General features: G+C 42.7%; 1 protein-coding gene across 1 annotated transcript in view; it reads left to right on the forward strand.

Moving 5' to 3' along the window:
• Positions 1-595: 595 nt before the first annotated feature.
• Positions 596-14,228, forward strand: part of NHS (NHS actin remodeling regulator) — a 47,491-nt gene continuing 33,858 nt past the window's right edge. Inside the window, exon 1 of the mRNA XM_066340550.1 lies at positions 596-620. Within this exon, the coding sequence (XP_066196647.1) occupies positions 596-620 (25 nt within the window). The remainder of the gene's footprint in view (positions 621-14,228) is intronic.

Genomic DNA, 14,228 nt, shown 5'->3' on the forward strand with positions numbered 1-14,228 from the left:
TGTCTTAGCCCAAATGGCGGGCAGTGAAAAGCATCCCCAGATTATATTTCCAAGTATTCAGCTATTGATATCACTGGTGCAATTTGGGCTTGTGGTTGTTGGGATGATGCTGGTCCAAAGGCAGAGGGTGTAATGCCAAAAGTCCGTTTGTCTGTGGAAGGCTTGTCATATTCCTCTCTGGGATCCCATTTCCCAGTGGTGAGATTTGCTTGTCTTTTCACCCAGGAGAACACTCAAAGCAGCTGAGGAAGCCAGACTGCAGTTTCGCTTACTAGGAACTTAGGATGTTCATGTGATAGCCACAGACCTCCTGCTGTAGTTTGTCATGACAACTGTGAGCTCAAAGATGGGAGATCTGGGCTCAAGATTGAAAGATGCAGAAAATAAATAGGAATAGAGTGATTCCTTCTGAATATGAAATGGTCCTTCAGGAAGTTCCTGCTGTGGCTGAAGGCCTGGGGAATCCATTGCTGCCCTAGAGAAAGCTCTTACTGAAGAGTAGCTGGAAGGAATAAGCCTCTCTTGTAGCAGCTATTGTGAAGATGCCGGCAGCCATCACAGGGGCCATTTTGGGCTCCTCCCCCTGCAACATGCCATGGTGCAGAGGAAGAGTAAATCTGGTAACCTCTTCTGCCAGTCCTCTCAACATTAGCCTTAGTGTTGGGACATGTAACTCAGACACAAAAGCCAGGCTTTAAAAATGGCGTGTTCCTCTCAGTGTGGTTTTCATACAGATTTATCCTTGCCTTCACTAACAGTGCTTATGTGGGGGGCATTGTGCCTGGCAGGTGGAGGGAATGGTTAACAGGCTGTACTGAACTTGTCACCATGGCATATGGAAGCTTTCCATCTCCTTAGTGCCAGGCTGAATCTGCTGCTGTGGATAGGCAACTTTGTTTCCCTGTCATTTTAGCATGGCTCCCTTCACCAGAAGGAAAGAAATTCATTTTTTTAAAAGGAGAGCAAAGAACTCTGCTGTGATCTGGAATAAGCAGCAATTCATCATCCTCCTTTGGGGGCTTAGGCATTCCCACTTACCCCACTGCCTGATATGAAAACTAGTTCAGGATTTTTGGGCCAGGGCACTAGTTCTGTCATTTTTGTCTCAGCTCAGTTTATCTGAGATGAAAAGTTGCAAATTTATGGCACTAGAGATGGAGTCTGATATCTAAAGAAGAGGGGAGCTGCATGTGACTGCAGCCAGCATGCCCGCTTCTGCAGCCTTCCCCCTAAGGAGCCAGCTGACTTTGCAGCAGGGAAGGTTAGCAAGACCTTTCCAAGCACAAAGAGGAAAAAAGCACTGGGACAGGCTCCTATGGAGTTTATAGGATGCCCTTCTTTAAGGCTTTTTAAGAATAATAAAATTGGGGTGAACTAAAAATACTTAGTCCACTTTATAGTAGTGGAATTACACTTGGCTTTGCATTTTGGCATTTTTAGGACAGGTTTGGTCACACGTCAGTCAAAATTCACTATAGGAAACATTTTCTGTGTCAGGAGGTGGGTACCTCACTTGCTGTTAATTTTAGCTGTGTTTCAGAGTTAGAAAAGTTACAGACCAGACAATTCTTACATGGTTCCTTCCTGCCCTGCATTTCTACTGCAGTCTTGGCCCCACTGAGCTCCTACCACCAATGGGATGAAATGGTTCAGTGCCTCAGACCATTCAGCTGTAAAGCTTTGTACTGCTGCTGTCAGCAAAAGCATTACTGATGTGTCAGTGATGGACATGATTGTTAGGGAATGGGACCCAGGGCACAGACGTGACTGCAAAGGTTGCAGTATCTTTCTGGACTTCAGTGAGCTTTGAATTTTACCATTAGTTAGCAACTATGTTTGCTTACATCAGGCTCTGGACAAAATCACATTTGGTTTGGAGTGGTCTCTTGGAGAGTGCTGGGGCTGTGGAGCATTAGGGAAACAGACCTCACCTGAGTGATGTAGCTGACCACTGTTCACAAGAGAGCAGCACATTTTTCATACTATAACTGTGACCCAGTGTGACTTTCAATCTACACTGTAACCCTTCTGCATGCTTATGTGGTGGAATTTACTTACTGTTCCAGTTGTTCTCATGTTGCATGGTCTTCTCAGGGGAGGACAACATACCCTCCATGAGAATGAATTCAAGCTCACAGGTGTGTCAGAGAGGTGTTTTATGGTGCATGCAATGGTGATCAAAGTTAGAGAAGCAGATAACAAAGAGGACCAAGGCTGGGTACCCAAAGCCCCCACAGGGTGCGAGGAAATTATTTTCAAGGAATGAAATCAAATCTGTCCTAGGAAAGGACCCTTCTCAGGGAAGCAGAAAAAGTGCAAATAACTCTGTGTGAGTGTGTTTGTGGAAAAGAAGGAAAAGAAGAACTTCCCAGCCCCAAATTTATCAGTTAGTTCAGCTCTGTGCATGTGACCAAGAAACACTAAGGTCAAACATCTAATTGCATTTATGCCATTGTCATCTGAGTAATTATCTTTCCCTGGCATTTAAACAGAGTAAAACTGAAGTGGGTTTGGACTCTGGTACTCTGATAAGTCAGAAACTAGGTAACCTCCATGTTACCTCCATGTAGCTGGCAGGGCTATCTCCTCTCCTTCGGGCTCTCTTGGTAGAGTAGGCAGTGGTTATATTCCTCTGGGATACTTTTGTTAGGCTACTTGTTCTGGAAAAATCTTCGTAACTATCCACCTAATCTGGATATAACTATAAAGCACTGTGCTGTTTCCTGTCAGTAATCAAAGGAGAGGGGTAAGGCAGGAGGAGAAAAGGTGAGTTCCACACAATCTCTTCTTGTTTCAGGAAGGACCAGTGTTTTCTTCCACTTTGCACAGCAGTGCTGCACATCATTTACCTCGTAATGATAATAGTATATAATCTTTGTAATAGGGATAATCTTCATATGCAACTGCAGATTTCAAATTCTTCCCTGTTTTTAATGCAAATTTCATTTGATGGCATCAGAAAACACTTTTTTCATGTCCCTACCTATTTACCTCTACATAACCTCACTGCTTGCTATCAGAGCCAAACTTTTGATAAGAAGAAAGGTGATGCACCAATGTCAGAATATGCAGATTCACATCTCACAGTCGCACCTCATTTTTTGTGTACCTGACAGCTTTTTGGGGTTTTTTTTTGGCACAGCACAAGCAATCAAAATTTATCATCCAAATTAAGACTGTAATTATATTTTGATAAAGATCTGGCAATTCAGTGAGAATGAAATTTAAAGGGTTGCTGGGATACAGATGACTCTGGATTATGGGGAAGCGTTTGCATGTGGAATTCTAATAAGACAAGGTTGTTCAGCATCCTTATCTAGACTTTTCCAATAGTGTCTGATAACACAGACAATCAAGTACTTGTTTCTTTGCTATTATCTGGCAAAGTGATTAAAGATACAAGGCTGCCTTTTATGAATGAAAAGGCAGCATGCTTGACATGGAGTGTCACAGATGTGTCCCCCCCATTGGTACACAGGATAAGTGAAGGAATAAAGTGCTGACCATGCCCACGCTACTGAGCCTGCCAAAATAAACTTTTCTTGGGGTCCCCTAGGATCTCAGGATTGCCAAGGAACCCGTGTGGGTCCAGGCAGTGCTTTCCTGGGAGGTGTGAGCCCTGCACTTTTGCAGGGCTGAGTTGTCTTTGGGGGGTGAGAGCTGGAGGACATGTGAGGGATAGGTGGGGTACATTGAGATACACTAGAGTTTGCTGTCCAGGCAGCAGAAGTAATGGCCCTATAGGGCTGGGGGAGGTGCCAAACAGCTTAATTGAGCCCACAGCTGCCAAAGGGAAGGTTCTGGGTCTCGTGCAGGTACCTTCTTCTACCAGTCCAGCAGATGAGTAAAGCTCAACCTCAGTGCTGCAATTTGATGAAGGAAGAACTATAGCACTTTCTCTAAGTGTCTGGTCTGTATGTGACATTAATTAGTTATTATGGAAAATTATTGCTATTCAATAATGCGGTCTGCTGATGAGGTAGTATTCACTGCCTGTGCTATGGTAGCACTCACAGATCTGGAGGGCTTCACCTGCTGTGCTCCTGACACCCTGCAGTGTGAGCAGCTGATATCCCACACCTGTATCCCAGGGTTTCTGCTGTGCAACAGGCCAGCAGCGAGGCCAGTGCAGGGTTTGTGTTATCATCTTGCTACAGCCCTGCTCCAGACTGCCTGCCTCAAATGCAGCCATGGTAAGGGAGGCTGCTAAGGGAAGGATCAATTTTCCTTTGCACTTAGTTTGTCCCAGACCCCGTCTCAGCTCTACCCTACCAAAGCCCTTTTACTTTCAATGTCTAACTCCAAATGCTGAGATGAGCCTGCAATAATTATTATAACCTGTCTATCAGTGATTTAGGAACTTAATTGTAGCTCATGGTTGTATTTTTACTACAGATCAGAACAGTTCTGTGGCTTTACAGCTTTTTCAGTTAACTGTGAAACAGTGAGTGTGTCACTTAACAGTGTAAAAAAACAAGGTTTGGTGGTACAAACTGAATTCCTGCTGAACTGAATTCCTCCCAGGTTTTTGGTAACTGAATTTTATTCTCAAGACCTTCTTTCATGATCTGTAAGAAAGGGACTTGACTTGCACTCGGCAGTTTGAATGGCAGGAAGAGCAGATGTGATTCAGGAGGCCTGGGTTAATGAGCATTTTGGGAAGGCAGAGTACATTGGAGATGCTGTAGTTGTAATATGAGAAAAATTACTGTAATACCTTGAATAGCCTTTTAAATACAAGGTGTGCAGTGCTTAAATGGTAGTCTCCTCAAATCCAACCTGCACAAACAGTAATGTGCTTTCTTTTTCCTTCCAAAATGGAAGTGCATGGACATGTCATGCCAATCTTAGACAACTCCAAAACTCAAACATTATAGTCCAGTCCAAACAGTGTCTTTTTCTGTAAGCATCAAGACTTGCCAGAGCAGAGGCTCAGTCACTGGATCAGTATCACCAGCCTTGGTCTAGTAGTGTCATGGGAAAAAGATGTTCATCCTGGAAATGTGCCTCAGGATCTCCAGTTTTGGCATGTATTGAAGGCTCAGTACTGGTTCTTTGGAGCAGTTCTGGACTGCCCTGTCTTACATCCTAAACCTGCCTTTCATAATTTTTCACTCTTTCAATGTTAGAGGAGTCCAGCAAATACCTGAGAGGAAATAGGTTCTCCCAAATTTGATAAAATCTTTTGTCTTGAGTTGTTCTGTCTCAACATATGACTGCCCCTTTCTGCCTTGGCAGGTGTCAATTCATATGAGGCAAAATGAAAAGAAAAAAAAAAAAAAAAAAAAAAAAAAAAAAACCCAAACCAAAACAAAACAAAACAAAAACCAAAAAAAAAAAGCCTGTAAATTGTACACAACTGCATAAATGTAGCAGAAAGTGTTTAGCCTACTCCAAGGCTGGCTGATGTGTCAGCGTGGTTTACTCTAGTGCCATGCTCTGAATTTGCACTGGGTTTCTACTTTCTACAATTCATGCAGTTTTTCCTCTGCATTTTCTACGATGCCTCTTCACAACTCCTACACTTACTGGCAACTTTTCAAGAATCATCTTCTCTGCCCTGATCCTTTCAGTAAGCCTGGCTTGTTTTCCAAACCAGTTGTCCTGCCCCGAGGTGGCCTTGTTGCAGTCTCTCATCCTCTCTGGAGGAAGGTGATTACATGACCCAGGTAGCCTATGAGTCCCAGGTTGTTTCTGGTGCCAGCATCACAGTGAAGTCTCCATGGGATTATTGGAAACTTTTTTGGAGTCAGGCAGAGCCCTGCCTTGATCTTTTGGCAGCTGTTTAAACAGAGGCACTGTGCAGTTGGTGGTACCTCCAAGAGATGTGATAAAGTTTATTTATATTACAAATTGTGGTCTGTGGGCTATCAGAATAAGATTTGGCAAACAAAGCAATCCTGAAGAGCTTGGGACTCCATGAAAAGGGTTTCAGCTTTCCTGGGTGGAAATTTGTACTTCCTAGGAAGAGGTATTTACTTAGTAGGTCAAGTGGGGAAGCTCAAGGGAGGAAATTGCAGTCAACGAAGATAAGAATATAAACTGTAGTGCCCCACACTTTAAAATTCCTTTCACGTGTCTGAATCTAAATGCTTGTGTTCCCCAAAACAAGTCTGAATAAATGTACTGAAGCTGATTTTCTTCACAATTCACTTCTGCTTGTGCAAAGGTATGGGACAAAGCTCTGAAAAGAGTGTGATCTTTGACCAGTGTGCCAGCCAAAGCCATTGCTACCATTTATCAGCATCATGTACTTTTTAAAGAATATGGAGGTGCAAAGAGTAGACTGACTGCTAAAATGCAGTTCTGTCAGCATGGCTGCAGCGGCTTTGCCAATATAATGTACTGTATAAAGACAGAAGTAATTTTGTTGCATTAAAACCTGAAGAACTTTCACAGTTTGATGACCCCAGGTTACACAGCTGGAGTTAGCTAGACCCTGATTATTTCCAGAGGGTCACTGCCTCATGTTCACAATACACTGCCTTGTATAGGTTCATGACCTGCCAACACAGTGCTACACAGGTCCTGCATGCAGTGAGCTGTCACACTGGGAGATATTATGAATTTGAAGCTTAGGTATAAAATTAGCAGTGTTTGTCATGTTGGTAAGAAATAATAGGTTAGGGTAGGGTAGAATGGAATAGGGATAGGAATAGGAATAGGAACGAATAGAATAGGAACGAATAGAATAGAATAGAATAGAATAGAATAGAATAGAATAGAATAGAATAGAATAGAATAGAATAGAATAGAATAGAATAGAATAGAATAGAATAGAATAGAATAGAATAGAATAGAATGTTTTCAAGTTGTAGGAGCCTCCTGCCATGACCATCTCATCCAAGTGGAAGATTGCTAGTACAAAATGCAGAACGAAACTCTGGTCATCATCAGCTGTAATCTTAAAATCAGTGTTATGTAGGCACCTGGATAGGAATGTTAGGTGCTGCTGAGATACGTATCTGATGGACAGCTAGTCCCAAGTCTCCCTGATTTCATGTTAAAGGAGGATTAATTACCTGATTATTTGAGTCCCCATCAGCATGGCTGGCCATGATGACAGCTGAAAGGCTGGAAAATTCAGAGCTATTGTTCAATGGGTCTTCAGCTTGTGGCAGGGGTTCTGGGGTGAGTGTGGAGTTGGCTGGAGGAAGAGACATTTTCCTCCTGTTGGGATAAATGAATCAACACAAACCAGGCAGTGACATTGTTGTTGCAAAGTTGTGCTTTCTGTGGTAGGCAACAAATTAATGTCATTTTGCTCTCCAAATAAAGAGTCTCTGAATACAAAAATTGCCCTGGGGATTGTATGAATAAGCTGAGCTTTGGGCACCATATCTATCTCAGTTGTTCTTTAATGGGGTGAGAAAGGTGTTTCTGTCCACAGTCCTTTTTCAAGGCTTGTTTCTGTGAGGCATTTCTGGCACTTGGGTTATTATTAGTTTCTTCTGGCTGCAGTATTTCTGGAGCAACATCATCCTACACTCACTGAGTGTCCACAGAAGGGCATCAAAGGGGAAGGAAGATGAGTGTCTTTGAGCCATCCCTTGAGCAAATATTTCCCTTAGTTGTAAGTTATCATGGATGTGGCTGTAACTTCAGTAGTGACAGAACTTTCTTAAAGCCTTGAAAATTATTCCACTGTCATGTAGAAGTATCTGCAAAAGAAGTTGTATGACTCTAAATGAGAATCTTCTAAGTTTACATATGTTCTTCTGATGGGCTGAATTTTTGTTGTAGCTTTCCCATCCCAGAAGTACATGTAACAGTTAGATAAAAATAGGGAGAGTTGTACCTGCTGTGTGGAGGTTGCTCTGGCCCTTGTAGAGAGAAGAAGCACTATGGTATTTGTAAAGTGTTGCTGCTGTGCAATATTACAAAGACAGAAGGAATCAGAGTTTTAATAAATAGGATAAAGGATAACTCAAATGAAAAATATTCAAATTAATCTTTGCCTAATGCCATTTTCTTAGCTAAGTGGTGGTTGCACTTTTTAGGTATTTTTTCTTCTGTGTTCTTGCACAGAATCCCTTTTTTTATGGATGCAATTGAAGTAGGTTAAGTATTACAATACCCAAACTTCAGAAATTACTTTGTAACAAAACCTTGCCTAGCAGACCTCACCCTTGCTTACTGTACTGCATCCCGGAGGAAAGCAATACTTACTAATGTGAATGAAAATGAAGATGAAATTATCAAACTGGCAAGTGAGAGAAACAATCTTGATTTATCAGAACTAACTATATTTAAATGCAATAGTTAAAAATCCTTGAGTGATAATGACTCTGGTAGATGATCAGTGAATTCTTGTGTGTTCCCTTGCCATGTGGGTCTGAGCTCTGGTGAGACCAGGCAACCTGGCTCTTTTCTCTATGCTGACCAGGGGGGGTTAATTCTGAGTAATGAACCAGCTGGTTTTTATCCAGTGCAGTACTTTGGAGCTGCTTGTAAATGTTGAAGGTTGGTTGTGCTGTAGGAACCCCTTCTAGTTTTGTGGGTCCAAAACTGCAGCCTGGGCAGTACAGACCACAGCTCATCTGCAAAGGTTTGGAGCATGTCCTGGTGGGGAATAAGGACTACTTTTATCTGTAACATAACACTGAATAGACTCACCAGTGAAGTATTCCTGGACTAGCACATGAAATGCAGGGCCTGTAATTGTATGTGCAAATGTTTAGCATAAAAGGGTGATTTCTGCTCTTAAGACACACAAGTAGGAAAACCAAGAAAGAGCAAGGAGGTCCCTGGCAGGACAACAGATAGCTATTGAAGGCCAGGAGGTAACTTGCACCATGCCCAGAGTAGGGATGTGCCAGCATATCCACCTATCAAGCCAATTCCATCCACAAACAGCAGCCCAGGCAACCACAATTGAAATGCTGTATCAGTTCTTAGCCTTTCACTGCATACCAACACCTGTATTTCCTCCTTTTTTTCTTTTTTTCTGCTCAGCAGCAGAGGTAAGACCTTGTTTTCATATTCTCTATAACACCCTTATGACACTTTAGATGCTGCACAGAAATAAGCAGATGGCAGGGAACTGATCTGTATTTGTATATAAAATGTCTCTGACTTTATGAACAAGATCCATATCATAAAAAAAAAAAAAAAAAGTTGGCTGGGGTGTCTCCCCCTCCGCCTGTGCTGGCAGATGCTACAGGAGCGGAAAGGATGTGAGGAGCAATTGCCTCCTCCCCCCTTCCACAGATCCTGCCAGATCAGAGCTGTGCTGTATCCGTGGGTGTTGTCTGCCTTTCACTGTTCAGCATGTACAGCATCTCAGCCTCTAGAGCAGTCTGGCACCTCTTCCAGAACTTCCTTTTTTTAACACCACTTGGAAAATCCATACAGAAAGAAGAGGGGCAGAGAAGAGAAGGCAGTGAAGTGGGAGGGGGCCAATTAGGGCCAGACCTGATGTCCTGGCAGAGCTGGAGAGTTCAGAGAAGTCAGGCAGATCCATGACTCAGGAAGGACGAAGGACGGACAGCAAAATTGCACACCTGGCCCAGACTATGGTGTCTCATTTATGAGTGTGTTTATCCCTTCCTTCATAAAAATGATTTTGTTCAGTTTCTCAGGCAATGCTTCACCTTTTGAATTAAAACTCACCTTATGCAGCATCAGTAGCTTGCCTGTCTATGACCCAATTTTATGCTTTACTTTGTCCTTAAATGTATTCAACAACTAAATGTGAGAAGCCATCTACAGCTTTGCAGACTCATATTTGTTTCCAAGTAGGCAGCTCTGTTACCCCATAAAGGTGATGTCTCCCCTCTTGGTTCCTGGTGGTGACAAAACATGTCAGCTCCTCACAGTCAGTCTTCTCATGGTCCTTCCACAGTGAACACAGGGGGACAGGTGCTGCTAGAGGACTCTTCAGATCTCTCTGAGGCTCATTTGTACATAAAATCAGTGAGGAGCCTATCTGTTAGCTACAAAAATTCTCCAGGGAGACAAATCTCCCCTGAGGAAAGTTACTTTTGTGATTACTTTCCGTTGTCTGCTTCTTTATGTTTGGAAATATTGTCAACTTTGCTCATTGTGAATAAATCTGAGTGTCCCTGGAGTGCCCTCTGCCCTGATTTACCATTCCACTTGATACACGATACATTAAGGTCAAACACCGTTTGCTACTCAGTGGCCCCACTTTTAACTTATACTTTCTGCATGATAACTTTAATGACAATTCTCCCTTCTCCCACTGCCCTCCTCCCTGCTCTCCTTTGTTCTTTGCCATATTCCTTTCCTGAAAGTTATTTCCTAATTTTATTCCTTTTCCTGTGGAGTTTTTTTCAAGAAGCTTATTTTCTGCAGATTAGTTTTATTTCATTTTCATCACTGCTTACAGCTGAGAGTTTGAAGACTTCCTGCCTGGTGTTGTTGTCAGTGCAGTGATTCCATGGTGGTATTTGATAGCTGCCAGTAGGTGTTGACACCTGACATTTCTGCTCTGGTTTGGACTGAATGCAATGAAACGTTGCCATTTCAGCCATGCCTTCTGGTTTTCTTCCTCATGTGCAGGGCTTGGTACACGGCCATAATAAAATGTCTGCCCACACTTAAAAAGTAATCATTTTATATGAACATTAAGGGAGCAATTGTTTGCAGCTCTGTGTATTTGCTGTGCTAAAGCCGACGTGTTGAAAGCTGCCTTGTACCGGGTCCGATGTGTGCACGAAGGCAGAGGAGTTACAAATGTGCAAGAATTAGCTGTTTGCAGCTATGTTCTGGATGACAGCTCTCACCAGAGAGTGGTCCACACCCCTGCAGCCTCTGACAAACCCTGAAGCTCTTCAGCAGATGTGGCTTTTCAGAAACCCCGTCAGAACTCAATTAGGTTTTGTGCATGAATATGTGGCTTAATAATATAAACGCAAGTACAAACAATAGGATATGGTTCGGGCTCATAAAGCCATATTAGCCATAACAATGAAGCTTAGCCTATGTTATGATCTTTATTAGCACCCTATGACACTTTAAAAGAAGTAAATGCTTTAAAATTTATTTTAGCTTCAATGTTTTCATGCTGCATTTTATGTACTAGTTGCTATTGGCTGTGATGTCTCACTTGGAAGTGGGAGTTAGTGGGTCAGCATGAGCCGTAGGGGCACCCCAGCTGGCATGGAGACAGGTTTGCGCCTCTGCAGGGACATGCAAGGGGATATAGCTGCCAATGCTCACCTCCTGGTTAAATTTGCAAGCTGGCATTTGCCATTTGAGGCTTGTGGACCATTTGAGGTAAGCAAGGGCTTGAAATGCAGTAGAAAAAAACAGCGCGAGTCTGCAGAAAAATATTTAATGCCTAAGGTGAGTAAGCTGAGAACATGTTATTCAAATAATAACAACAGTGGGAAAATGATTTATCTTGACATAAGTTATTCATCCTGCAGTCTAGATATACAACATCACTGACAGAGTTTCCAAATGTTGTCTGGATGGATTTCTTTAAAAAGTAATCCAGTGTATCTTGGTGTCTTTGTATAGGAAGTCTTTTTGTCTGTGTATATGAAGTACTGTAAGTAATACAAGCCATTCCATATATTGTAGTACATCCATGCTTTAGGGATTAAGGGCTAGTTTCAAACTCCAAAGGCCTGGAGGACAGAGGCTGCAATTCCTGGGTAAGAGCTGGAGCTCTGGCAGTGAGGGGTGCTGGAACATGTGCTTGGCATCACAGGGTGGGTGGAAGGGACTCACGAGAATTCTAAGATTCCCTAAATCCTAATCAGGTTTTTTCATTAAAAACAATTCATTTGAGAAAATATAGAAGTGAAAGGGGCATAAATCCTTATTTTGAGGCAGCTCTCCTTCCCCTTACAAAACAAAAGGGCTGTGTTCCCTATTGTTTCAACAAATGAAACTGCAGTTCAGCTGTCCTTGTTCTCAGTGTGCTTCTCTGAACTCTTACAGCCCAGTTTGCTGTAATGTTTAACACAAGTGTCCCATCAGAAGTGGGACTGGGAAGGACAGCGTGGAAAGAGGACCCTTCTCTTGGCCCAGAGCAGTCTGGTCTAATGAAAGTGTTCCTGCCCACAGAAAGGAGCTGGAACTAGGTGATCTCTAAGGTCACTTACAGCCCAGTCCAGTCTGTTGTTCAGTGATCTGTGGGCTGATTCAGATGGTTGTCTGAAACTGGGCTTCAGGTAAATGGCCTGGGAGGCCAGAGCCAGACCAAACATCTGAGGAGGCTGGTAGTAGAGGACTGGGAAGAGTTGTACTGAAAGAAGCAGAGCTACACCATGAACTGGTTGTATCTGTAACTGCACCCCTGTGCCAGCCAGCTCTGTGCCACCATCAGGGTGGCTCCAGAGAAACCTTGTGGAGGAGAACGTGGGATTTTTGTTGCCTGTACCAAGAAACACCCTGCCTTACCATTCAGGGGAGGAAGCTATTAGAGATAAGGATGAAGAGACAGAGCAGGTCCCTCTGCAGAGCTGAAGGAGCGCAAGAATATTTCTCCGGAGGAAGAAAAAAAATAGTTGCTTTTGGTCCTACTGAGATGCTTGACTTTCTGTCTCTCCCTGAAGGGATGTGAGTAATTTAAAGGGATATGTTGTAATAGTATTTATATACATAGTATTGAATAGTATTTACTAAATAGAATTGGAAGAAACTTGCTATTTACCTCGACTTGCAGTTAAGTGGCATCCAATGATTGGCATCTAGCCAAGCTTACTGAAAAAGACTGATGGGAAGGAAGAAGTGTGAAATACAAGCCACCATCTCTACTCCTAACACATGGCTTGTTGTTGCTGACTCCTGGGGGTTTGATTCCTCAGCCTACAGACAGTGCCAGCAGAAGGGAAGAGGGGCCCGGCTCATTCATTTTCTGTGCAAACTAGCATCTTTGATTGTAAATGCTGCTTCTAACAGTCAAGAGAAGGTATGGAGACTAAGTCTTAGAGCTTAGATGGAAGGATGTAGTTTTTGAAAATTTCAAGGAAAACGGAAATACATTTGCTGTACTTGCAATAAGTCATCTGAATCTTATCTTCTGATGTGGCAAGCACAGCATATTCTTTGTTGAGTGTCATTTTCCAGTGTGCTTTTTCAAGACTCATGATGTTTTACTGATGGTCTCTAGGTTCACAAATGTGGAGAGGTTGTTCATACTGTGGATGCTGATGTGGAAATAGGTGCTGCAATGACCAAGTCTCTGTTTTTCTTTGAAAAGAGGATGCTCAGCATAGACTTAAAAGGCTATTACTTGAAAATGACCACTTTAGGTGCAAATATTCAGACAGAAATATGCAGGGTAATTGAATAATCTGAGTAGAAGAATAGGCAGGATACCCTAAAACTGCTACCAAAACCCAGTTTGACCTACCATAAAATTGTCTATAGGATATTTTTTTTCACAAGATCCTGAAGGTAAGCATTAACTAAGGTAGGTAGAACAGTAAATGAATTTTGTAGAGCTTTGTTGTTGAGTGCTGGCATGTGAAATCAAGGTGACTGATCTGAAAGCAACATCACAGTGAACAGCACACTTCCCCATGATAAAAAGGAGAGCATTATGGTGACCTGCTGGAGCAACTCAGGCCAGCTTCTTAGTGATTCAGGCTGAGTCAGTACAGGAGAAAAACAGCGGAGCAGTGGGAGAGAATTGCAAAGGATGTCTAAAAGCATACCTACGAAGTGTGTTATTGAGACCACACACTACACTGCTGGAGATAAGAGACTTTATCTTGCTGCGTATCCAGAGTGGGAGAAATGTGAAGGGTCAACATGGGAAGAAATCTGTGTTGAAAGTGTGTCAAATTGAAAGAAGGGCTTTCAACTAATTCAGCTTGTAGGACTGAAAGGGCTCTCTTGGGACACTGATTTCAATCCCATGCTCTGGAAATACAGATGTGTGCATATGTGGGATGTTGTATCATCCCTGCTGTAACAATCCATCCTTACCATTAGGTCTTGTAACCTTAAAATAGTTCTGGTTTGGGTTTTTATCTAAGACTGTTTATGCCTTCACTATTTTATAGGCTAGTTAGCTCTTTGTTTTCTCATGGAGTGTGGCAGCAATCTGAATCGAATATGAAATTAATATTCCTGCAGAATAGTTGACCTAACAGTAGCCTTAAGCTTGCCAGGGAGGACTGCCATGTTGTCTGCCTGGGTTTTTTACCATTACCCTGCAGGGCACTCTTGGAGGCTGTGTAAAGCATAGACCTGAGAACAGGAATAAAAGGAAAGCAAGAAATTGCTGGCTAGGGAAACTTCACAAG

This window comes from Sylvia atricapilla, chromosome 2 (assembly GCF_009819655.1).
Source record: "Sylvia atricapilla isolate bSylAtr1 chromosome 2, bSylAtr1.pri, whole genome shotgun sequence".
Taxonomy (NCBI): Eukaryota; Metazoa; Chordata; class Aves; order Passeriformes; family Sylviidae; genus Sylvia; species Sylvia atricapilla.